The sequence below is a fragment of the Aedes aegypti genome, chromosome 3 (assembly GCF_002204515.2).
Source record: "Aedes aegypti strain LVP_AGWG chromosome 3, AaegL5.0 Primary Assembly, whole genome shotgun sequence".
Classification (NCBI taxonomy): domain Eukaryota; kingdom Metazoa; phylum Arthropoda; class Insecta; order Diptera; family Culicidae; genus Aedes; species Aedes aegypti.
In genome coordinates this window covers 197,977,218-198,003,078 of record NC_035109.1, presented here as the reverse complement: position 1 = coordinate 198,003,078, position 25,861 = coordinate 197,977,218, and the positions used below count along the sequence as shown (strand labels likewise).

Sequence of the window (25,861 nt, the reverse complement as noted above, 5' to 3'; positions counted from 1 at the left end):
ATCTTTCAACAATAATTTCAGCTGTTGGTTATTTCAGGCGGAACTTTCGTCGAAACTGAATTAAAATGATTTTGTACTCAATTTATATAAATCAGGCTTATCCCACCCTTTTGAACCTCGGCCAAATCACAGAAACAATTTTGTGCGGCGGTCCAAATATTTTAAAGTGACCAGATATGTTTGGCTTCAATGCGGGACATAATTTGTAAACTTTAGAAAATTTTAAATATTCTAGTAGGATTTCCATAACCTGTTGTGAAAGAGTTTTTAATGTTGCACAGATAAAAATAACAAAATATTTTTTTAAATTTAGATCCTAATAACGTGATATTTTTAAACCAGAATTCCAATCAGAATGTTGTATGCTTTTCAAACTGATTTTTGAGATACTGAAGCAACATTTTTTAGTAATTTGAACTGAATCCTTATAATATTATGGACTAAATAAAATCCAAGAAAGAATCTTGATCATGAAGGATTCTGAGTTAAATTTAGTGAGTTGGTTCGCTGAACAAAATCCACAAATTGATTCTTGATTTTGGACAAAATCTTTGCAATTAAAAAAAATACCGAGAAGAGAACCAATACAAATTTTTGGAAGATTCTGAATAAAATTCTGAACAAATCATGAATTCCTTAACAGTGCCATTTGAAGTTTCTTAACTAAACCAAGGGCTTAAAATATAATAAATCCTGTTGCGTATCCTGGAAGTATTTTCATAAGACTTGAGCTGAAATATTGTCATAGTTTTTACCAGTGAATACAATGGAAATTCTTATTTCTATCAGAATTATATTAAGCTAGGTATGCTGTACCGCTCAAGAAAAGTAAAAATTTCTGCCCAAGAAATGGTCAAGAAATTTCCTACAGTGAGCTCCATCTGAATTGACATTTTTACAAATATTTTGAAAAGATTTCAACGTAAATTAATTTCCTATATGGATTCTGTTAAGATTTTGATTACATTTCTGTTGGTCCATGGAGAAAACCAGCCAGTAATTTTGAATTTCCATAAAGGCGAAGTAGGCCGTCATTGAAATTTGTTCTGTATATCGATGATTATGGCTAATTTGTCGCACGATTGCAAATTGAAGAAAATCACTTGATTTGCCTTGACATTGCTTAAAAAGTATCAGCATACTTCTTGCATGTAAGCGCAAGTAGTGATACTTTTCTGAATCAATATTAGCCATCTTTATTACTTTGAAATTGCAATCTTCAAAATCAGCATAACTGTCAAAATGAATTACGGGCCACTTAGCCTTAATAACATTTCATTACTCATATTTCAAACATAAGTTCTATTTCTGGTTACCTCTACAATCCGGGACGTTTTCCGGGACGCTTGGCGATGCGGGACAGATTGCTCAAATCCGGGACTGTTCCGCACAATCCGGGACGTCTGGTCACTTTAAAATATTTTGATGCACAGACATTTGCGTAAAATCTAACAAAAGTTAGTAAATGGTGCATTTTTTTTCTAGAAATCGCAAAAAATGCTGATAAGCATCCTGCTGGCTGTCGTAAGAATGCCTTCCAACATAATTTAAAAACCTTGCCCAGGATTTTTTATTTTAAACTAGCCCAATTTTTATGAAAAATATCTCCATCGTAAAGTCGTAAGGTGTTAACATCGAACTTCCATGTATCTCATATATTGCACATGGATATGGAAAACGTTCAGCATCTAGTTAGATTTCGTAATTATAATGCAAATATCATCATAGTTCCATCACTAAATAATATAATTAAATAATATAATATCAAATCAAACTTTCGATCGAATCATGTGCTCAAAATTTTCCAAGAATTCCTACAAATCCTATAAATAATGTTCCTACAAATCTTTCAAAATCTCATCATTTTGAAATCCTATCTTGAAATCTTCGATAATGTTTTCCAGGATCATTAAAGAATTTTGCTCATAATTTTATTAGAGAGATTCCGTCAGTATCTGTCTGGTTCTGTCTAAGTCTAAGATTATGTGAGAATCCTACCTAGGATTATATTTAAACTATGCCCAGGAGGTTAGAAAATAACTTCTCGAGTTCATTGTTAAACCTGACGAGGAGTCTGAAAAATTCTTTCGAACATCAAAATCTTGCCCAAGTTTCCATCTTTATTTAAGATTTGTGAACAAGCTTTTGTGAAGATTCTGCCAAATTGTTGACATAATCCTGCAAAGTTATCTACGAGAATATTTGGCCATGATTCAATTAGATTGTTTATAAAAATTACACTATTTCGCAAAAACTTTTGTTCAGCCTCAAGCGGCATTAAGTTTTGTCTACTAAATAGAGAAGAAAAGGGAATAAATTGCTCTTTGTAAGATTGTTAATATTGAATAAAAACTTTTCACATCATGAACGCGATGTTCTCACGTTAGATCTATGTGTAGTACAATTTTCGCCATTATTCGTAGTCTAAAAATAAGTGCTTAAAACTTATCTGCAAAGAAAAAAATCTGAAATTTAATGTTGATTTGAATAATTCACAAATTAAATGTTTAGCCTTTATATGTGCTAACTCCAATTTCATATAATTCTCAACGGGCTGATATGAAGAATCTTCAAACTCTTCGCGGGCCACATAAAATGGGCAAAATATGGCTCGCGGCCGTACGTTGGGAAGCCCTGATTAATAAATAAATGCATATAGGTACTACCTCTTCATCCGTGTATGTAGTTTTCTCTTATGTCGTTCAAAACGTTGCCCACAGGCGGTTGTTTAATTCTCGTTATTTTCCAAAATAACTGATAAAAAAAATCTTCGAAATCCGAGTCAGAATCTGATTCAGATTTCTAATCGCAGAAGCAGCGAAACCTGTTTAGTAACCGCAAGCGAAAACTGTTTGTACAATTATAACAGTTCGATTGCAGTTGTATTGGTGAACCCAGTCATGAAACCGTGATTCATCACAGTGCGAACCTATTGGATTTGGGGTTGGAACTAGTGCGAAACTAGGTCCAACCTGTGCGAATAAAAAAACGTTTTGACAGCAGTTAGGTTGGAACTAGTGCGAACCTAGGTTGGAACTGAACAAAAACGAATTCGACATTAAATTGACCACAACGTGGTGGCAAAACCATAGGGGAAAAAGGGGTCTGCATTTTTTCGAGGTGAAACAAATTGTAGGGGACCGAGGGGTGAACTTACGTGCCGCAAGTTTTTCATTGTTTTCTAATAGTTAAAGGCTCCAAAACATATCGGTTCCTTAGGAAAGTTTGTTCAGTAAATTGACAGAAAGCATATAAGCCAATAAAAATTTTTCACGGAAATGGTCTATTGATTCAAAGCGATGCAGATTTGAACATTGGTCATATTTTTAGGATGTTTTGAAAAGTTACGCGATAAATGTTGTTGAGGTTGTTTGTTGTTCTGCGAAAAATAGTGTGCGGAATTTGGTCATTGTGGAAAAAGACGTCACCTAAATCCGCGCAATAGGCCTCTGCACTGTTTTGATTTTGTATGGGATTTTGACTTTTACTGGCCTTGTTGTTTACAAATTTCATGAAAGAGTGAAAAAGAGAGGTATATTTTTGTGCAGAGCCCCATACGCTATAAGGCAATGTGACGTTTAATCGCCTTTCTCTTTCCAGCACACGCACGCTTATGGATTGTTTTCATACGGAAACCGTTTCCGTATGAAAACAACAAACAAAAAATCCCATTTGATCTTGTTTCTGGAAAGAGAAGGGTGCGATAGCCTTATGCAAATTAAAAAATGGCGTCTACTTCGAAGGCCTTCCGCTGATTACTTTTTTATGCTGCGAAAAAAATGTCTTATTTGCTTTTATTTGTGATTCAAACTTATTCGAAATCTTAGTAGCATCAAATAATGGCATAAAATGTTGCTGCAATATCAATGTGTATTTTATAAATAATTTTGTATAAAATGTGCTGGATTGGAGCACTTTACGGTTTATAGGTCCTTTAGTAAAGTTCAGTGAGAATTCACCATAAATTTACCTAGTACTCGCGCTGAAAAGCTTCGTGGAGTTCCTTCGCCAATTCCGCTATTCAGCAAGACTCCCCAAGCAAACCAAATCGCAGAACTCAGATTTAGCGCATCTTCTTCCGTTCCATCATTGGTAGTCAGTTTGAATCGTCCAAAAGGTGAAAATCTATCCAAAAGGTAGAGAACCAGTGCTACGACGTGTACCGACACCATTACTAATATCCACAGAGTATTACTGAATGGTTGCAAAAATGATACCTGAAAAATAGACAAACGTTAATTAGTTTCGTGTTCGCTACTTATTTATGCCAATGATGTTAAGTGTCGTCAAATTTGCATTTTTTAATTATAACGTAAAATATTTAAATCTTTTACAATACAGCCTAAATGATGTATCCTTACCTGATATGAAAAATTTTCCTTCGACTTACCAGTGTGCTTGATCTTGACGGCTTCTTTTCCAATATAGTAATGCCCTGGTATTTGAATGGTTTTGAAAATTCAATAAACTCCGCTCTTTCCGGATTGATAGTCAACGGAGCAACTATAAGATCTGCTCTCTCGGCGACGAGCTCACCAATAAGCCCGTTCCATTCCTTTTTGACACTTGTGCCGATGCCCGTAGTATGATTTTTAAGTTGATAGTGACCAAATTGCCCATCAGGCGATAGGGCTAAATCGTAAGTAAAGTTTATCCTTTGCGCTAATGCTTTCAACAAATCTATGCAGTATCCCTTGCAGCAATAGTCTTTTTCTGTAAAATTTTATATATATACAGTTATTTGTAACTTTTATATTTCCAAATTATTTACCGTTTCCATCAGTAGAATTAAAATGGGGACATGCTATTTCATCATCTTCACAATCAATTTCGTCATCTAGTAATTTTCGTACATACACAAATGGTTTCTCTTCAATGGTAAGAACTTTCAAATGAGTAGGAATCATTATTCCTTCCGGCTTTTTTTCGGTGTTTCCAGGCCAAACCAGCATAGTATCATTTATTTTCAGCCTCATTCGGCCTTTCTCTTCATCATAGAAGAAACTTCCAACCTTAACATTCTTCCGCGTAGACGATAACATTGGTTGCTGAACGTTAATAACTTCATATGCAGCATATATTCTATCTCCATTGCTATCGAATGCCACCTAGAATACAAATATATTAAAATAATTCTACTTAGTTTTATTTCACACTCTTCTTCTTCAGAGAATGCTTCTCAGCATTCGCATTCATATATCATGTAACAGGCGCGATGGCCCAGGAAAGTCAAGAAAATTACCATTACGAAAAATCGCTGGACCGACAGGGAATCGAACCCAAACACCTTCAGCATATATTTGCTTTGTATTCGTGAACATTACCACTAGGTTAGAGAAGGTCCATGTTATAGTAAATCTTCTTCCTTTTCTTCTTTCTGGCATTACGTCCAAACTGGGACAGAGCCTGCTTCTCAGTTTAGTGTTCTTATGAGTTCAAATTAACTGAGAGCTTTATTTGCCAATTAACTATTTTTGCATTTATATCGTGTGGCAGGTATGAAGATTCTCTATGCCCTGGAAAGTCGAGAAAATTTCCTTACGAAAAGATCCTCGACCGACGGGATTCAAACCCACGACCCTCAGTCTTGCAGAATAGCTGCGCGTTAACCGCTAAGGCTATCTGGGCCCCTGGTTTCGTTATAAAAACATCGATAATAACTTTGTCGTGATTTTTTGTTGGTTGGTTGGTTTGACTTTATTAACGAGATTTTTAGCCCTGGGCTAGTTCATCTCGGGACCAACGGCTTTACTTCCCTTCCGAAGGAAGTCGTCACTATAACTTTTTACGTCATAAGTGACATAAGTGATTCGATCCCAGGTCCTCGGCGTGAGAGGCGAGTGTTCTAACCACTACACCAGGTCCGTCTATCGTTTGTTTAGTATTTATTCAGAGTCTATGAATGGAGAGTTGCGCGAAGACTGAAACCAAGTCTACCTATTGAACCGTCAAATCGTCTACCTATCGAGCAAAATAAACAAACACGTTTTGGGGCGAGAGGGGTATTGTTATCGTGACGAAATTAAAAAAAATATTGGTACGATTTAAGTTGTGGTGTACATCAGCGAAATCGCTACGATTGTTTGTCGCTGCCCTGTTTTTTTTTTTTTTTTTTTTTTTTTTTTTTTTTTTTTTTTTTTTTTTTTTTTTTTGTATGGTATTCAGTTGGAGCTGCCTGACAGCTTAACTTGTCAAGGCTGAACCCTCGGTCTGGCTTTTGCCAAGTTTCCCCTCTACCAGGACCAATACTCAGACGGACTAGGCAATGGCGCCCACATGAACACTGTTTTTTTATTAGTATTGTGACGTGGTAGTTTTTGAAAAGTACCCATATTCCCTTGCTTCTGAGAAAAGGAAGCATTGTGAAAATCAGCAGCTCCATCAGAATTTGTTTGAAATAGTTGTGTAGTAGTGTAGTAGTTGTGTGTCATTACTAATACTGTCTAGTCGAAATGGTTTTGAATAATTTGTCATTCAAGTGCTATTCTGATTACTCCTGTCTTTTACGTAAGATTAGAGTCTTAAATGTCAATTGTCGTCAAGTTTTAACAAAATTAGGCTGTCAAGTTTTAACAAATTAGGCTGTTTAGTAGTAGTTCTAGTTAATTTTATTTTTTGTTGTTAAAAGTGTTTATTGGTCATTACGTTCATATATCCTTAAAGAAAAAAGTCGCTTTCCTTGTCTGTTCAACAATTTTTCGAAACTAGCAAGTGTACCCTAATGATCGATCTCAGCGTCTTACTTTCCATAGTCATTTTATAGTGAATATTGAAGAGTAAAGTTACCTTAGGCTTCTATTACAGTCCCCTACATGATTCACTTTTCGGTGGCAAATGCAATGCTTCACAACGCCTACTTTCTACTTGTAAATTTTGCGAAAATGAAGCTGGAATTAGATTATTTGTACCGCTGTTACAAAAGAGGTATTTCTTATTATGGCAATGTAAAAACCATATTAAAATAAGATTGTCGCCACTTATTTCTACTCAGTGAATCTACTAGTCATTTTCCTAAGAGTCTTCCTATGTATTCCCTACGTCGTATATGATAACGATGTATCTAGCTAGCTAATAGTAAGAGTGGCTACGGATCATTCTGGCAAAAGGCAAACTGAACGTCACCAATAGTATTAATGTCCACTTCGAATAGATTAATTATTTGAAATGGGCATCAATTCTATCAATGACGCAGAATGTCCGTTGGATCACATTCGAGATATTATTGCGTCTATGCCATATGAATTATGACGCAGCTTTAAGCAAAAAGCTGCCAAAATGTGATACCACCACTACAGGTTACGCCTTTGGTTTCCATCATATGGGCTAATGGATTATGCCCTCCCATCGCGGCAAGGTCGAATAACCAAGGGGAGGGCTACCATTGTTTGTCGCTGTCGCCGTAAAAAGTCGCTTAGATCTGGGGGAGCCCATATTTTGATGGATTTTTGTGAAAGTGCTCAGAGTTAAGGCGAAGTAGGACGTCATTGATTTTTTTTTTCATTCAAATTCATTTCACGATTTCGAATCAGAAAAAAAATCAGTTGGTTTTGCACTGACACAGCTGAAAAAGTATCAGCTTACTTTATGCATGTAAGCGCGTACAGTGATCCTTTTTTCAAGTCAATATAAACTATCAAGACTGAGTTTTATCACTTTGAAATTGCAAGCTGAAAAGTCATCATTGTTGCCAAAACGAATGACGGGCTACTTAGCCTTAAGGCTCCCCCAGATCTAAGCGGCTTTTTACGGCGACAGCGACAAACAATCGTAGCGACTACGCTGATGTTTCGCTGCATACACTGTTTGACGAGCGCGTCTTAGCCACAGCGACGCGATTTTGCTCCGATTCGCGTCGTTTCAGTCAAGATGGTTCCATCGAAGAGTGCTTGCAGCGACACAACAACGAAATCGCGACGATTATTTGTCGCTGTCGCCGTAAAAAGTCGCGTAGATTTGGGGGAGCCCAGAGTCTATGAATGGATAGTTGCGCGAAGAGGCTTCTTTGAAATTCATAGACTCTGGGGGAGCCTAATACAATCACCGCAAGAAACGGCAACACCGATTTGAATGACTCGTTGCAGAACTCAATTTTAACAGCACTCGTCGTAATTATCCTACTCGGCATTTACGACTCGTGCTATAAAAATCATTATTCTGCAACTTGTTCCGTAAACTACTATTACCTACTCACAAATAGTAGTTTCGCAGTAAAACTAACTTACGCCAACACTAAATTAACGTCAAATCAAATACACACACTTCATTGATTCAGCTATCCACTTGTACCTATATCAATTATAATTTGGATAGTTGCCACTATCCGAAAACATTCACATCCTTATACTTCAAGTCGTGCTCACAAATCTACTTACTTTTAACTTGCAAGGAACAGGGTAGGTGATAAGAAAACCACTTCTCACGCAGGATACCACGTATCAAGTTTACCGACGTGCACTTTATTTTGATATTTGCAATGTTTTTTTTAGATCGATAAAGTAGCAGCGAATCTTTTTAGATATGTTGCTAAAGCAGAACAAAATGCTGAGTAAACATTGCAAAATATTATAAACCTAATTAAAATTACTTTGAGTCAACTAAATTATAGTTGAATTTTAACGTTTGACGTATGTAAATTAAATAAAAAATATAGTTGTTAATAACTATACAGTATAGTTGTTTTAACAATATACTGTCTAATCAACTATATTTATAGTTATCTCTAAATTAATCTTAAAATATAGTTCACTTGACCGGAAAAAATATTACGAACGCTATATTTTGTTCTCCGTGTATACATATAATATGGAAGCAAAGTTATGTTGTTTTTTGACAAATTTGCAATCACGGGTGTGGTCCGGTAGGCATAAAAATTGGGTTATGCATGTTAAAGACAATTTACACCGTCTTCAGCACACAGGCTGCACAGACTGAACGATCACTAACATTAGTCAACGGACAACACGAAACACCCAGTAGCCCAGTGATGAATTTTTCGTTTTGAAGAAAAGTTTCCACCGACTGGAGTGGGTATCGAACCCACACTTCGTGGCACAACACGCCTAGACGACTGACGCCGCTAACCGCAAGGCCACGAAGCCCACTGCAAGTGAATTAACATTTAGGTTCAAATCGGTGATGGTCTGTCGATTAATTACGTAAGGGGAGGAGGAGGTTATTTCATACGCGCCATGCAATTTATTTTATTATTCTTTAAGCACCCCCCCCCCCTCCCATAAAAAATCCTGAAAATGGTTTTACGTAATTAATGGACTGCCCCATGTGTTGTACTTTTTTTGTGGACTATGTATGGAAGATCAATTTGGTTTAAGAAACTTTGAAGACAACACGTTCGAATAAAATAAAAACAATAAATAGAAATATACAATCCGTTTTTAGGGAAAAATGTCTTACATGTCCCGTTTCTCCTTTTATGTGTCTTGTTTTTAAGTAGTTGAACATCTTTTTCCCTAAAAAAGTTAATATAATGGTTAAAAATAAACTTAAGCAGTGTAATATACTATATTACCGGATTCCCAAACGGCACCTGTATCATCACAATCTTTAGGTGCTTCAGTAATGGTCTCGTTATGGGTTATCATTTCCTTAATCGCTGATGCTAAGACATATATTGCGTCCTGAAAAATATATCTTTAATTAATATAAAAACAATACAGAACAGTTTATATTTCATTTACTAAAATAAGGATTTTTTTTCTGGAGGGGGCCTTGTTTGTTCTAGTGTCAGGGATTGTAAGTTATTGTATTTTTTATGATTTCAGCGGATCTATTGTTTTGTTTTAATAATCGCAATGGTTATACAGCAGTTCCATAAAGAAAAACGTTCGATGAAGCACCCATAAGAATGAAGTTAAAAGGGAGCAAATCCACGGTTGTTCCTTTCCTCTGAGAAACGCAGCGAGTCCTTTTGGGCAAATGCGATCAACAATCAAAATGACCGCTAAGAAAAGCATAGATAACACCACCGTTGTCTTGTTTTACAGAACAGCAAATCAAAACCTGTCAAAAATAGAACAATTAGCGTTAATACAGCCATAACGCAAACATTTTGCAGCTACAAATCTTAGCTGACTATATTTCGTCTTTAATCGCTTTTGCTGCTTTTACTGCTTTTACAAAAATGTAAATCAACATCTTAAACAGTAGCAACCTAATATTGTGGAATAAAAGTACCCATCATTCATCCGGCTGAATCTACCTCAAATTTTCCCAGAGGTGCCTGACAACTCATACTTCGGATCATGATTAGCTTAGGGTTCTACTATTTGTAGTATATGTAGAATATTGTATCTACTTAATCGAATCACTTTGCGCCTTCACAAAATGACAATAGTTTTATATGTGTTGAACACAGCCGAAAGGCTTAGGCTCGAAACAGGATTAAATAAACCAGACTGACAGTCTACTCAGAAACCTGAACCTTATTTATCCGAGTAACTAAAGAATTATCCTAGTCATGTACAATTATTATTTCAAACAAACAGCTTTTATTAAAGTAAATTAAGAACACAAAAGTGGCGACGAGTATAAAATACGGTTTCGCGTGAAAACATTCGGTGTAATTGTAGCAGAAATTGTAAAATATTCCAGTGTTTTTTTTCCAGAGTCGTGAATAAGTGGATTGTGAAGAACAAACATGTTTTAATTTGCAATCGCCATAATGCTGCATGTAGTATCATTTTGACTATGATATCTCGGTAGAGAGACAGAAGTTTTTAGTGGTGATTGGTATTGTTCTCATTGAAATGCTGGTCTAAAGAAAGATTGCTATAGTTTCGCGACATAAAAATGTGTTTGAACGAGCTCATTCAATACACTCTACAACTGTAACCAGTTGCAAACAACTTATAAAGAAGAATACCACGCTTTAAAACAATTACGGTACAAAACCAGAAGATTTGCATGCATCTTTGTAGACATTTGTAAAATTTACAAAATTAGTACAACAATATTATCATATACGGAGAGCATGACGAAAGCTGTGTGGAAATATACATTAAGCCAGTGTAATTTTATTACAATTGGTTTTGATACATTTGTGAATCCTTGGCAAGTGACAATTTACAATAGAACAAATGTAATACATCCACTTATCCGCGAACGGGAATGGCGGCTTGTGGGTGCTGCTTGATGGTGGGTGGGATTCAAAATTTGACGTTTGTTGAAGGTCGTCAAAGCAAGGGCACCCACCAGTGAAAATTTTGTCGACGCTGGGTTTAACGTTTGCAAAATATCAATGTGAAAGAGCGGTACGTTTTGATAAAAGTTTAACTTGATCAATTTGAATTCCATCGTAGAAAAGTTGTTGTAATACCATCTGCTAGAGTGAGCACGCTGTCCGAAGAAAGTTTATTTTTATAATCAGGAATTCGCCCAGCCATGGCAACATCAATTTCGTAAGAATTCAAGCTTTCAAAACAACTTCCTCACCAAGCTCCACTCGTAAAACAAAACACTCTTCTTATAGCATATCCGGAACCTACACTACCTTATCATCCTGTTCTTCAGAAATCCAGGATCGTAGCATCGGGATAGCTCGAGAAGTTCATTCATGTTCTTGGGTAATCCTGGCTTGTTTGTACCATCGGCGTCGCTTAGAATTGGGGTAGGATGGGAATCTGTGGAACGACACTGCGTTCGGGATACCTTTTAAATTATATGTACACATTTAGATTTACACTTTTTTCCAAAATTATGTTTTAAGACAATGAGCCTCTGTACGTGCCATAAATTCTTTTGTTCTCATGACTTTAACTGTGCGCCGTGTTTTGGTGCTGTCTCGCTCTCTCTCACGGGCAACTTGAAAACAGGGCGCACAGTAAAAGTCAAACGTTTTATAGCATGCATTTCCTCATTGCCAAATTTACTGCCATTTTCTCCGGTAGATGCTTCTTTTTCTCCTCTGGGTGGCAAGACTGTGACTGCTGTCTCCGGTAGGTGCACTTGCTTTGACGACCTTAAACAAACGTTCAACAAATTTTGAATCCCACCCACCATCAAGCAGCACCCACAAGCCGCCATTCCCGTTCGCGGATAAGTGGATAGTGACAAACCGTATTCGTTTATAATTCTAGTTAAAAATATATGCCCAGTCGAATAGCTGGAAATCTTGGACGAAGAAAATTTCGACGTGCTTTTATTGAACTTTTCTTATTGATGGCATACTGCCAACATGTATCACGACGAATTCAAGGTAGCCGAGCTAGCAGTCAGTCGGCCCACTGCCAACTACTGGAAACCCGAGCACACTCGAGAGGCTTCGATGCAGTCGGCTCACTGCCGACGATAACGTTGACGAAGACGTGTTGGCTCACTGCCAAACACACTCACACACACACTCAATGGCGGCTCTTGCCGCTGTTGGAAAACGACGCTGGAAGGTCGACGACGATGCGACTGTGGTAATACACTACTACCACGCGCACACACACGCGAAAGAGGATTGCCGACGCTGAATGGCCGACAACGTTCGTGCTGGCCCACTGCCAGCGCACACACACACACACACAACGATGACGATGAAACTCCGTTGGCTCACTGCCAACATGCAACGATGGAACGCAACGCTTGGTGCCGATGCAAAGAACAAATTACGATTCACCCAGTGGAGAGCGTCGCCTAAACAACTCTTGAGTTAGCTCTGAAAAGAGCTAGTGAATATTAGTTTTGGTAGCGAGCTGCGACACTGGGTGATGGGAGCAAACACTGCAATTAATCGGACACTCAAGCCTCGATGCGTCACTGGAACTGGATTGGCATTTGAACGGGAAGAAACATTCTTCTTCTGAATAAAAACACTGGTTTACAAACTTCACTTTTTACTTGTGCACTGGTTGAATTACCAAAAACTTATGAGCCTACAGCTTTTCTTACATCTACTTTTATAGTCTGGATTGAATGTTGCAAATGTTCTGATTGGTCGGAGCATCCTTGCCACTGATTGGCCACGAGGTTTACGGCACGAAAACGGTCGACTGTACTTTCTCCCACTCATCACGGCGTTCTCTTGCGTTCGGGTTGGCATCCTCCGATTGTGTTCTGGACGAAGCACGGAAACATCGGTGTGCGTCGCTTACGATCTTTCGCTGTTGCGAACATCATCCCCCGGGCGATCGTTACCAGCACCCAGAGTCCCCCCATTTGGATTGTTATCTTCAATTGGAAGAATTGAAAGCTTAGTTATCGGTCGTCTGTATACAGAATTCCCCACTTTAACATCAACCACTCTCACAAGATCGTCTTCCCCGGGATAGACATGAGTATTTTTTCCCAATTTCCATTGTTGGGGTGGAAGAGTCTTATCCTCCAGAAGAACTACAATTCCAGGACGAAGGTTTGGAGAGCGAACAAAATTCTTTCCTCTCGGCTGAAGACTAACCAGATAATCATGTACCCATGACCTCCAAAAATGTTCCCGCATTTGTTGTAAGTGTTGCCATTTAGACAGACTATTCTCATTCAAACCCTCGTAAGAGGGCTCAGGAACGGCCGTCATTGGACGGCCAATAAGAAAATGAGCGGGAGTGATAACCTCACCATCGGAAGGGTCATCCGAATGCGAAAATAGCGGACGCGAATTCAGAATCGCCTCTACCTGTGTTAACAAGGTGTATAGTTCTTCAAAGGTTAGCGGCGTTCCTTTGAGAATGCGCTTCAAGTGATATTTTGTGCTTTTAACTGAAGCCTCCCAAATACCACCAAATTCAGGGGCGTCAGGAGGTATGAAATGCCAGTCAATTTCCTTTGTATGACAAAAAGATGCGATTTGATTTACGCGGCATTCTCACAAAACATAGAATACAACTCATGAAGCTCAGCTTTGGCCCCACGAAAATTGCTGCCATTGTCGGAATGAAGTTCACGGACTAGCCCTCGACGACTAACAAATCTCTGCAAAGCTGCGATAAAGGCAGCCGTAGACATATCTGAGACAAGCTCCAAATGAAGACATTTGGTCACCAGGCAAACGAACACACATAGATATGCCTTAAGCGCAACTGACTTTCGGCCAGCCTGTTTTATTAGGAAAGGGCCCGCGTAGTCAACGCCCGTTACCTTAAATGGAGCGGAAGGCGTTACGCGGGTATGCGGCAAGTTGCCCATGTACTGCGTTGCACTTCGTGGTTTTACCCGAAAGCACTCTACACACCCCCTTGTAATTTTCCTCACAGCGGAACGAGAACCCAATAGCCAAAACCGTTGACGAAGGGCAGACAGAAGGCCAGATGGCCCAATGTGCAAGTGCTCCAGATGGTAATCTCGTACAATCAAATCAGTGAGTGGATGTCTTGGCAAGATATATTGATGTTTGGCATCGAACGATAACTTAGATCTTTGGATACGACCACCCACTCGCAAAGCTCCATCGAGCAAAAACGGTCCAAGTGTTTTTAACCTTTTAGACGGTTCCCCATTTTCGACTCTTTCGATTTCATCCGACAAAGATTCTCGCTGTATCACCAACACAATTGTATGGAGTGCAGATCGAAGCTCGGGAATAGAAAGACAATCACCTTTGACACGATGTTCTGGATTCTTGATACGGCAATTTTTGATAAACCGCTGCACATAGGCGAGAACTCTCTGCAGTTTACGAAGAGAACCGAATTTCTTGAAAAGTGGAAGATCATCATTATTCACCACCGGCATCGCCGTGATAGACGTGGGTTTCATTTCAAGCATCAAAGCATCAGGAATCTCTTCAAGAACAGGTGATTCGTAAGCCCTTGATTGGAGCAATGGTGATCCTTCCCACCACAACGAGTTGTTCTTCAAACCACCTGGCAGTTGGCCACGGGAGACGATATCTGCCGGATTGTCTTTGGACCGAACGTAACACCATTTATAAGAACCAGTATCGTTTGATATTTCGGCGACACGGTTTCGAACGAAAGGCTGCAATTTAGCTGGTGCTTTTTGCAACCACGAGAGGACAATCTGACTGTCCGACCAAAGGCATATGGCGGAGAACTGGCTTTGCAAAGTCGAATTGACCTTTTTTACCAACCTAGACAGCAGTACGGCTGCGCATAATTCTTTTCGAGGAATTGTTAACTCTTGGAGTCGGGTGATTTTAGATTTGCTACACAACAGTCTAACGACACAACAACCGTTTGGAAGAATGCTGCGAACATATAGGCAAGCTATGCCAGAAGCGTCCGCGAAGCCATGTAGCTCAACAGACTCGTAGCCCAAGCCAATGATCGGTCTTGGAATTTTGATGTCACGGACGGTTTCGAGGGAATTTCGAAGGTGCAACCAATCAGCTAAGAGATCCTCAGTCAGAGACTCATCCCAACCAATTTTGAAAGCCCACGTTTGTTGCATCAGACGCTTAGCAAGAACGGTAATAGGTGCGAGTAGACCTAACGGATCAAACATTTTTGCGACTTCGGAAAACAGCTGACGTTTTGTTACGACTGTATCTTCAGAAGAGATGGACTGACAACATAAAAACTCGTCGCTTCTCGGGTTCCATGTTAATCCGAGAGTCTTCATCACTTCATTTGCGGACAGATCATCAAGGAGTACTAGTTTTTCATGCTCTGACTCAGGGACATCCTGTAGAATTGCTTCATCGTTGGCACACCATTTATGAACGGGGAAACCACCCTTTGCTAATAGAGCTTGAAGCTGTTGACGACATTCAACTGCTTCTTGAATGGTCCTTGCACCAGACAGTACATCATCCACATAACAGTCTTCCTGTATTATGCGTGCTGCAAGAGGAAAATCGGCTCCTTCATCGATGCATAGCTGAACCAACGATCTGGTTGCTAGATAAGGGGCAGCTGATGTACCGTAAGTAACTGTTAACAACTCGAGAACCTTAATAGACTCAGTGGGATTGGAGCGCCAGAATATTCTTTGCAGAGCAGTTTGCTCCTTATCGACAAGTATTTGCCGATATATCTTTTGAATATCGGCTGTGAAAACGAAGGGATGTTTACGGAAGCTCAAGAGTATCGATAGCAAATCACTCTGAACCACTGGACCTATTTTCAACACCTCATTGAGCGATACACCTGATGGAGGCTTTGCCGACGCATCAAACACTACTCTTAATTTAGTGCTTGTGCTCGACGGCCTTAGGACGGCGTGATGTGGCATGTAGTATTTAAGCATTTCAGGGGGATCGTTTGCTTCAACAACATCTTTACAGTGACCAAGTGATTTGTACTCTTCAATGAAATTAGAGTACAGCTTGTGGAGCACGGGATCCTTGAGCAACCGTCTTTCCAGAAAGAAAAAACGACGAAGGGCCAAGGTTCGATTATCAGACAGTTGGTTGATGTTTTCACGGGTTGGTAGTTTCACAATGTATCTACCACTCGAGTCGCGCCGACAAGTGTTACGGAACAACTCTTCACACTCATCCTCTTCGCCGGTGGGCGCAGGATTGCATTCAATCTCTTCAATTTCCCAAAAACGCTTAACTGTCTCATTGAGCGACTCGACAGCTACACAATTTACCTGCTGAACATTCACAACTGTTGGCAATTCATCACGGATTTCTCCGGCAATCACTCATCCTAACTCTGTCTCTCGTAATTCGGGAAGACCTTCAGCAAGCACGATGTGTCCAATTTTCAACAACTCGAAGAAATGACCCATCCCGATCAGTAAATCTACAGTAGCAGGGACATGAAAGTTAGGGTCAGCCAGCTTGACATTGGAGGGAATATTCCATTGAGCAATGTTGATGGATTTGGACGGTAAGGGATTCGTAATTTTGGTGGTGACCAAGCACTTGAGAGTCGTTCCATAGTCACTGCACAGAGAGCGAAGTTTCACGTTGACCAGACAATAAGACTTACTGCGAGTAGAACTGACGCCAACAATATCGACATTTACAGGAAATCCGTCAAAACCTAATTTCTCAAACATAGAGCTGGAAAGTAGGTTTGTTTGAGCTCCACAATCTAGGAAGGCTCGGCATGGCACGGGATGACCAGATTTGTCGAGCAGATGAACCATAGCAGTCAACAATAACACGTTTGGGAGTTCGACGTTCTGAGAACACGAGGAGGAAACAGTAGTAGACTGAACAGAATCAGTACTCGAAGACTGAGGAGAATCAATAACTGGCTTCTGACCAACATCGGTTGGCTTCTGAGCAGAAGCAGGAGTAAAGCTTACACTTTCATCGGACTTCTTCCCATCTTCATGTAGCAAGGAATGATGTCGTTTGCCACATTTTGAACAACGGTTTTTGGACAAACAATCTACGGAATTGTGTCCGCGACGGAGACAATTAAAACAAGAACGAGATTCTTTTACCTTGCTGACACGTGCGGCCACAGACAATTTCCGGAACTCAGGACATTGATAACAAAAATGGGATTTGCCACAAAAACTGCACGACTCGTTGCTAGCATCAGATGTTGCAGTGTGAACCTTGACGCTAGTGGGTTTAACATTCGACGAAACGGATTTCCTTGGTTGGGACTTAGCAGCAGTAGATGGATTATCCACTTCACACCGCTCCAAAATGCGGCATTGATCCTTCAAGAACGACAGAGTTGCATCCAGCTTAGGCAAATCCCCATGGTTAATAGTGCGTTCCCACTGTTTACGCGTAGTAGGGTCTAGACAAGACACCAAAATTTTGTTGATTATCAACCCAGCAGTGTCTTCCACTGGTTGTTCCATGAATTTGAGACCCTCAATGTTCCGAGAACACGTATCAACCAACTCCCTTAGTTCCCGGTAGGATTCCCTGTTCATCTTCTTCATACTCAAAAGCTCAGAAATATGTGTATCAATGATGATGCGAGGGTTCTCGTATCTTTCAGTCAAAATTGTCCAAGCATGTTTGTAGTTATTATCGGCCAATGTCTTGGAATCAATGATTCCGGCTGCAGCACCAATTAAAGACTTTTCCAAATGATGTAATTTGATGGAATCGGGATCAGAACCTTTCCCGACGATGTCTTCAAACATCGCCTTAAAACGTGGCCAGTTTTCGTATTTCCCATCGAATGTTGGGATGGGAGCTTTAAGTGGTGCTTGTTGGATGATAATTCTGGAAGAGTTATCATGTTGTGACGCAACGTTAGAAACACGATGATCCTTTTGCAAAGATTCCATCAAATTTTCCAAGCGGACAAGAGCTTCAGTATGAAGATGATCAAACTCATTTAATTTTTCGTCTTGTTCATCAACTTTGTTCGGAGGAACAAGCCGCAGCACTTCTTTGTGCAAAGCGATATATTCAGCATAGTGAGTTTCCAACTTCTTCGAAAAAACTTTTAGTAACGGGAGACTCACCTGAGAAGGGTCATCCTCCGCTCTCTCCAGCGAATTGGAAATTGCGGTGACCTTACCCTTTACCTGCCCACGCTGATGTATCACGCTCTTCTCGTCCTCCATGATCGGCTGCTGGTTGCTCTTCAGCGGTGTATGTCTCAATGACATTTGGAATTATCGCCACGAGTAGTGGCAATTCAATCACTTGATTTGTTTCGAGTTTTCTTTTCGTTTTCACTTTTCACTTTTTGTTCGTAACGTTTCCTTCAATCATCACAGTTATTTAGATCGGCTTTAGTTTCAGTTTTTCGATCATCAGATTGTTAGTTTCACTATCAGTTCACTTACTATCACTTCCGATCTTCAGAGAAAAGTTCACTTCTCACACTAGTAGTTCGTTCTTCAGTGGACTGTATTACTTTTTCACTCACTTATCCGGATCCGATGGACCACAATATGATGGCACACTGCCAACATGTATCACGACGAATTCAAGGTAGCCGAGCTAGCAGTCAGTCGGCCCACTGCCAACTACTGGAAACCCGAGCACACTCGAGAGGCTTCGATGCAGTCGGCTCACTGCCGACGATAACGTTGACGAAGACGTGTTGGCTCACTGCCAAACACACTCACACACACTCAATGGCGGCTCTTGCCGCTGTTGGAAAACGACGCTGGAAGGTCGACGACGATGCGACTGTGGTAATACACTACTACCACGCGCACACACACGCGAAAGAGGATTGCCGACGCTGAATGGCCGACAACGTTCGTGCTGGCCCACTGCCAGCGCACACACACACAACGATGACGATGAAACTCCGTTGGCTCACTGCCAACATGCAACGATGGAACGCAACGCTTGGTGCCGATGCAAAGAACAAATTACGATTCACCCAGTGGAGAGCGTCGCCTAAACAACTCTTGAGTTAGCTCTGAAAAGAGCTAGTGAATATAAGTTTTGGTAGCGAGCTGCGACACTGGGTGATGAGAGCAAACACTGCAATTAATCGGACACTCAAGCCTCGATGCGTCACTGGAACTGGATTGGCACTTGAACGGGAAGAAACTTTCTTCTTCTGAATAAAAACACTGGTTTACAAACTTCACTTTTTACTTGTGCACTGGTTGAATTACAAAAAACTTATGAGCCTACAGCTTTTCTTACATCTACTTTTATAGTCTGGATTGAATGTTGCAAATGTTCTGATTGGTCGGAGCATCCTTGCCTTTGATTGGCCACGAGGTTTACGGCACGAAAACGGTCGACTGTACTTTCTTCCACTCATCACGGCGTTCTCTTGCGTTCGGGTTGGCATCCTCCGATTGTATTCTGGGCGAAGCACGGAAACATCGGTATGCGTCGCTTACGATCTTTCGCTGTTGCGAACACTTATTATTTGCCAATATATGCAATGAATGTTACTAGACATTGTGTTACTAGACATTGTGTTGGAAGTTGGAAGAATTTATGAAATGAGCAAAGGCATAAAATTGAATTCAATGAAGCTGGCAAATGCTGTGAATGAAGCTGATTTAGACAATCACGTTTTGGCTACCGTTTTGGTAATATGTTTAGTGTACTGTTCTACAAAAGAAACTATGTTTTGTTTTAATTACATAGATGATTGGAGTAAAGCAAAGGCTTATGTGCATAAAACTATATCGACTAATTGGTCATTAAATTATGTCGATAATTTTATTGTTGTGAGTATTGGTTGTTTTGGAAACGCAGCCTTCATTATTGCATTTCAACGACAGTTTGGTGCTCTAATAATTAAGACATTTTTTAAAATAACCCACACAGGATTCAAGGTGATTATTTTAGAACAACTACAATACGAATGTGAATTTACTGGAAGTTTTGTGACGGCAAAGGCTGATGAAATGGGTAAAGATCCTACTTATGAAATATCATGTTTTGGGGGTAGACTATATATGAGATTGTATGAGAGATTCGTTACCAATATAATTTGGAGTAACAAAATGCTTATCAGAATGCTTGAGTATCTACATGCAAGACAAGTTTATAATATCTAATAATAATAATATCTATAACTATCAATCCATCTTTCAGGTTCATTGGGAAATTTCAGACGTAGAGATATTTTAGCCAACAAATATGGACGATCAGAGCAGTTTGCCGCGGCGAAGGTCGAATACGGTAATGGTTAGAACGCAAGGTCAAGTCGACAGCATTATCGACTGGAGATGCCGACTGGCTAGTGCAGTTTTTCAGTGTAATAGTGCTCTAAATGGACAGAAGAAACTTATGCTTGATGCAAAAAATAGCAGAGAGAATTCTCAACCGGAATTGTATAAAATAACCATTTTAGTATTAAACTGCAATCATATAAGTTACACGTTGAGCAACAAAAGTTTTGAACATAGATGGCAAAGGTCATTTCTGAAAATTATATATGAACAAACTTTTCGTTAGGGGAAAGAACTGTAGTATATGTAGAATATTCTACCTACATAATCGAATCACTTTGCGCCTTCACAAAATGACAATAGTTTTATATGTGTTGGACACAGCCGAAAGGCTTAGGCTCGAAACAGGATTAAATAAACCAGACTGACAATCTACTCAGAAACCTGAACCTGAAAGGAACTATCTTATTTATCCGAGTAACTAAAGAATTATCCTAGTCATGTACAATTATTATTTTAAACAAACAGCTTTTATTAAAGTAAATTAAGAACACAAAAGTATTCAATAAGTAAAGCAGTCAGTTTTCATCGTTTAAACTTTAGACATTTATGTTTTGATTCACACGACAGTCTAATGTTGATACCGGGAATGCCGTGAAGTCAATGACGAAATTCATATGGCTACCACACTCGAGTCATGTGGTTTTCTTATTGCGCTAATCTGTAAGTAAAACTAAAACGCACGACCTTGAGGTGTGGATTTTTTTTAGTGTATGCAGGGTGCAGAACCACTTGGGGTTTATTCAAAAATTTCATAATGCCGAAAATGACCATATTTGACACCCACCCACCCCTTCGTAACGCATTTTGTATGGATACTACAAATTTTGTATGAGCTGTAACATCATGAAGACACCCACCCACCCCCTTCACCGTTATGAAATTTGTGAATAGGCCCTTGGGCACTTCCATGATTCATTTTGGCATGGGGGGTTTTTCTCGACCGATTTGTTTGAAACTTTGCAATAAGAAGCGCTTCAGTACGACGCATACTGTAGCCAAATATGAGCTCTGTAGTTTTCAAAAAACCCCACTGCCGAAGTGAATCAAAAGTGCCAAGAATAGTTATTTCTCGATTACTTTTTCAATTCGACGTAAGTAACTTTCATACGGTTTTGAGAAAGTTAATTAAGAAGAATCACAACCATTCTTTAAAAACTGTTTTAAAATTAATCCCATTTTTAACATTCTTTTACCGTGTACATCGCTTAAATTTTGCATGCAATCAGCTCGCGTTAAAACACTAGGTAGTTCCTATCATTTCCCACATTAATTGTTTGATAAAATGATAAGCCGTTTCAATCAGTTACTTACGATGTTTTTGTGCCAGTGTAAAGTCGACTCAAGTAGTGTTTTGTTTTGATTCGTGGTTAAGTCACTTTGTCTCTCCATACAACGGAGCGACGAAATTAGCGGTTAGGTTGCGAAAGTGGAGAATCTTACTTTCGTCGTTTTATAAATTCGGAAATTAAACATTCTAAAAGTGAAAAATCGAGTTGGTTTAGAGCGGAACGTGTAGAATTTCGTCGGCAAAACACGTAGGATTGATAAAGTAAGTTTGTTAACTTTTCTGACTTGAGTCTGTTTGAATAAGTCTTCGAGATTTGGTTTAGTGCTAGATGGATTATAATATCTTTTAAAAATATGTAGTTTGATATGTCGCATGACGTAGTATACTAATTTTCAATAATTGATCCCGGAACTGGTTTCTCGGAAACCCGGATACCGGTTCCAAAGTGGCGCAATGGGCTCTGTACTGTGCTGCTCAGCTATAGAATGCAATCATTTAAAAAATCTTGAAGTTTGATGTGTCGCATGATTGTGCTTAGTCACCTTCGAAGGTTTACCACGGAACCGCTTCCCGGATATCGATTGCAAAGCGTCCAAATAGGTCCCATGGGTTGTAGCTCACTCATAGAAAGTAATAACTTTCAAAATCACGAAGTTTAATGGGCCGCATGACAATGTTTACTGATGTTCAATATTTGATCCTAAAACCGGTTCCTCGGAAACCCGGATACCGGTTCCAAAGTGACCAAATAGATTCTGTGCTGTGCAGCTCAGTCAAAGAATGTAATCATTTGAAAAAAAAAAATGAATGTCGCATGATATTTTTTCGCGCTCAAAAATCCAGAAATTGTGATCCGTGCCATATAGTTACTATGATGGATTTCTAGACTTCCGTCTCCTAATTTTGCTAATAATTGTGAAGATTTAGCTGATTTCACATTGCAAATCCACTTTTTATTATTTTGAAACACCCATTTTGATTCCGGAATAACTCAAAAACCAGGTGGCCAATTTTAAAATTCTGATCAAGCCCCCAAACTAGATAGATATCCGTGTCAAAATTGGGTTAAAAAATATCGAAACACAAAAAAGTTACAGCCAAAAACGTGTTTTTCCAACTCTCATTTGGGGGGTTGGTATCGAAATATATTGAATTCGCTGTTTTTGTTTTTCGATATTTTAGCACTATTTTTCCACAAGTAGTTTAAGAATCTGTGTCGATATTGATCATATTCTTTACTGAGGGAGGCGATGCGTAACTGCAGCCCACGTTCATATCTCATGGTATATTCAGCCTCTCTTTCGTTCCGTATTGATTTTTAATCCTATTTGTCAATTCGCCTGGGTTGAAACATCGCTAAGTTTCATTCCAATCGAGATGATAGTTAGTGTAAAAAGTCACAGCAGTATGAAAGAGAGACAGATAGAAAATAGTCATTAATGCTTAAACTTTAGTAGTTCTGTGACTATCTTATGAAAAAAAAACCTCACAAAAATGGTTCATCTACAACGACAGCAACATGAAGCGCAGAAGCAACGGAGCGGTTCCTAATTTTCTTCCTCCGGAAAAGGAGTCACTCGCAAGCAAAGCCTCCAGATAAGCAGCGTGGGATCAAATTTCAGAGAGGCGAAATCTTGAATCCGTATCCTGTCGATGATGGATTCACCATTCGAAAATATAGGTTTTAAGCTTTCGTTGTGTTCCCCAAAAAAATCCACCGAGGAATCCCGAACATTTTTTTTATTATTTTCAAATGTAATCATGATAAAAGGTAGGTTTTTTTCTCGATGGTAGCCTAATTTTAAATGAAAGTTGATATAATAAAGATATGATATATCTTATATTATAAGGTTACATATTGTAATGGGTGAAACTATCTTATGAGCAATTCTCGCTGAAACCAGGCCGCCATCGGCACCCATCGTTAAAATTCCAATTTTATGTCACTGATCGCTAGTTTTCGATAAAACTTAAGCGTGGTCCTTTCTGTTTTCTCAAATTGGTGGACCCCTCGTACGCCAGCTAGCTAAACAGTTTGCGAAAAAGCCCATTTTTTCATAAATATAGGGTATTTCTTCACGTGATATGTCTCCTATTTCGCTTCGAACACATAACAAACTTAGTGGCATCGTATAGAGAAAGGATATAGCTTTCATTTAAAGTTAAAAAAATTTTGGCGGCCATTTTGAATTTTCAATCAGGCTTTGTTCTAATGTGGACGTAATGCCGAAACGCAGGTGTATCATCATGAGGTTGGGAAATATGGTGGCCATCTTGGATTTAGACGCCATCTTAGTTTTTAGCAGTTGAATGATTTTTACCATCTCAATTAATTAAATTATACTTATAATTTTTTTTATTTTTTTATAATTTTATTTGGACTGATTCCATGTCAAATCGGTCAGTCACAGAACTCGACCATCTTCGATTTGGATTAAATTTTGCACATGTTTTTGGTATGGTAGAATAAGCGTTTTCCATAGAAAAAATGATCATTTTGACTCAAGTGTAACTTTTGAAAATGGCCTATGAATTTTGGCATGCAACTTATTTGAAAAATTCTAACTCCGAAACTGTTGATTTTAGAGAAAAATGTTCAATGAAGAAGTTGTAGTGAAACGTTTGGACTAAAAGAAAAAAAAAACACTGAAAAAATATTTTATTTATTTTCTTAAAAAATTCAAAAATAAAACTTGAATTTTAAATTACACAAAAACCCCATTTTGATTATTTTTTAAATTTTCATCATAGAATCTTGATAGTAAAAAGAGGTTTGAAACAAAGTTTCATGATGGAGAAATTTTTAATAAAAAAGTTTTTCTAAGAACAACTTTTGGTCGATTTTTAAAATTTTGATTTTTTGTCAAAATAAATACGTTCTGATGATACAATAAGCACAGACAAACAGACGTCACACTCTCATCGTTGTCCATCGACCACCTTTTTAACGGTCGATTCAAAAATATGGTAGGTGGCCGATCCGCCACCCGCAGCGCTCGTATCGTTTTTGTTCGTGTTTGACGTTTACACACTACCGCCATCTGTTGGCCCGTCGGCCAAACACACCGATTATAGCATTGGGCGTACATGTCTTCGTGACTATGATTTCGATTAAGATGTGTCCTAAGTGTTACGTCTGTTTGTCTGTGCAATAAGCATCTTGAAATGATTCTAAGCCAAAATGATTATATGAATAATTTCTCTAGAAGTAGCCATTTTCGAAATATATCGAGTTTAATGCAAAAAATATTGTTTAAATATTAAAATAGGCCATTTTCATAAGATATTCGCGTTTCTTCATTAATAATAATACGTTTTCGACAGTAAAGACCATATTTCTTTCCGTTTACTTATTTTACTTGATGGAGAATCACGAATTATCAACGAAAATGGCCTATTTTAATATTTAAATAATATTTTTTGCATTAAACTCGATATAATTCGAAAATGGCTACTTCTAGAGAAATTATTCATATAATCATTTTGGCTTAGAATCGTTTCAAGATGCTTATTGTATCATCAAAACATATTTATTTTGGCAAAAAATCAAAATTTTGAAAATCGACCAAAAGTTGTTCTTAGAAAAACTTTTTTATTAAAAATTTCTCCATCATGAAACTTTGTCCCAAACATCTGTTTACTATCAAGATTATATGGTGAAAATTTAAAAAATATTAAAAATGGGGTTTTTCTGTAATTTAAAAATCAAGTTTTATTTTTGATTTTTTATGAAAATAAACAAAATATTTTTTCAGTGTATATTTTTTTTTTCTCATAGTCCAAACGGTTCACTACAACTTCTTAATAGAACATTTTTCTCTAAAATCAACAGTTTCGGAGTTACAATTTTTCATATAAGTTGCATGCCAAAATTCATAGGCCATTTTCAAAAGTTACACTTGAGTTAAAATGATCAATTTTTCTATGGAAAACACTTATTCTACCATACCAAAAACATGTGCAAAATTTAATCCAAATCGAAGACTATCGAGCACGATTTTTATTATTTTCGACTCATTCTGGATGGAATTCGTCAAAGGCCTCTGGTAAAAAAAACACCAGATTCTTTATTTCTTATCTAATCTCAGC

At 38.6% G+C, this 25,861-nt stretch overlaps 1 protein-coding gene across 2 annotated transcripts in view; it reads right to left on the bottom strand.

The window, feature by feature from the left end:
• LOC5570802 (glutamate [NMDA] receptor subunit 1) overlaps positions 1-25,861 on the bottom strand; it is an 84,468-nt gene that overhangs the window by 16,262 nt on the left and 42,345 nt on the right. For both annotated transcript variants that reach the window (XM_021849822.1, XM_021849821.1), the window contains 5 exons: positions 9,527-9,635; positions 9,412-9,467; positions 4,772-5,108; positions 4,391-4,713; positions 3,971-4,217 (listed from right to left, as the gene is read on the bottom strand). In XM_021849822.1, the coding sequence (XP_021705514.1) occupies positions 3,971-4,217; positions 4,391-4,713; positions 4,772-5,108; positions 9,412-9,467; positions 9,527-9,635 (1,072 nt within the window). The remainder of the gene's footprint in view (positions 1-3,970; positions 4,218-4,390; positions 4,714-4,771; positions 5,109-9,411; positions 9,468-9,526; positions 9,636-25,861) is intronic.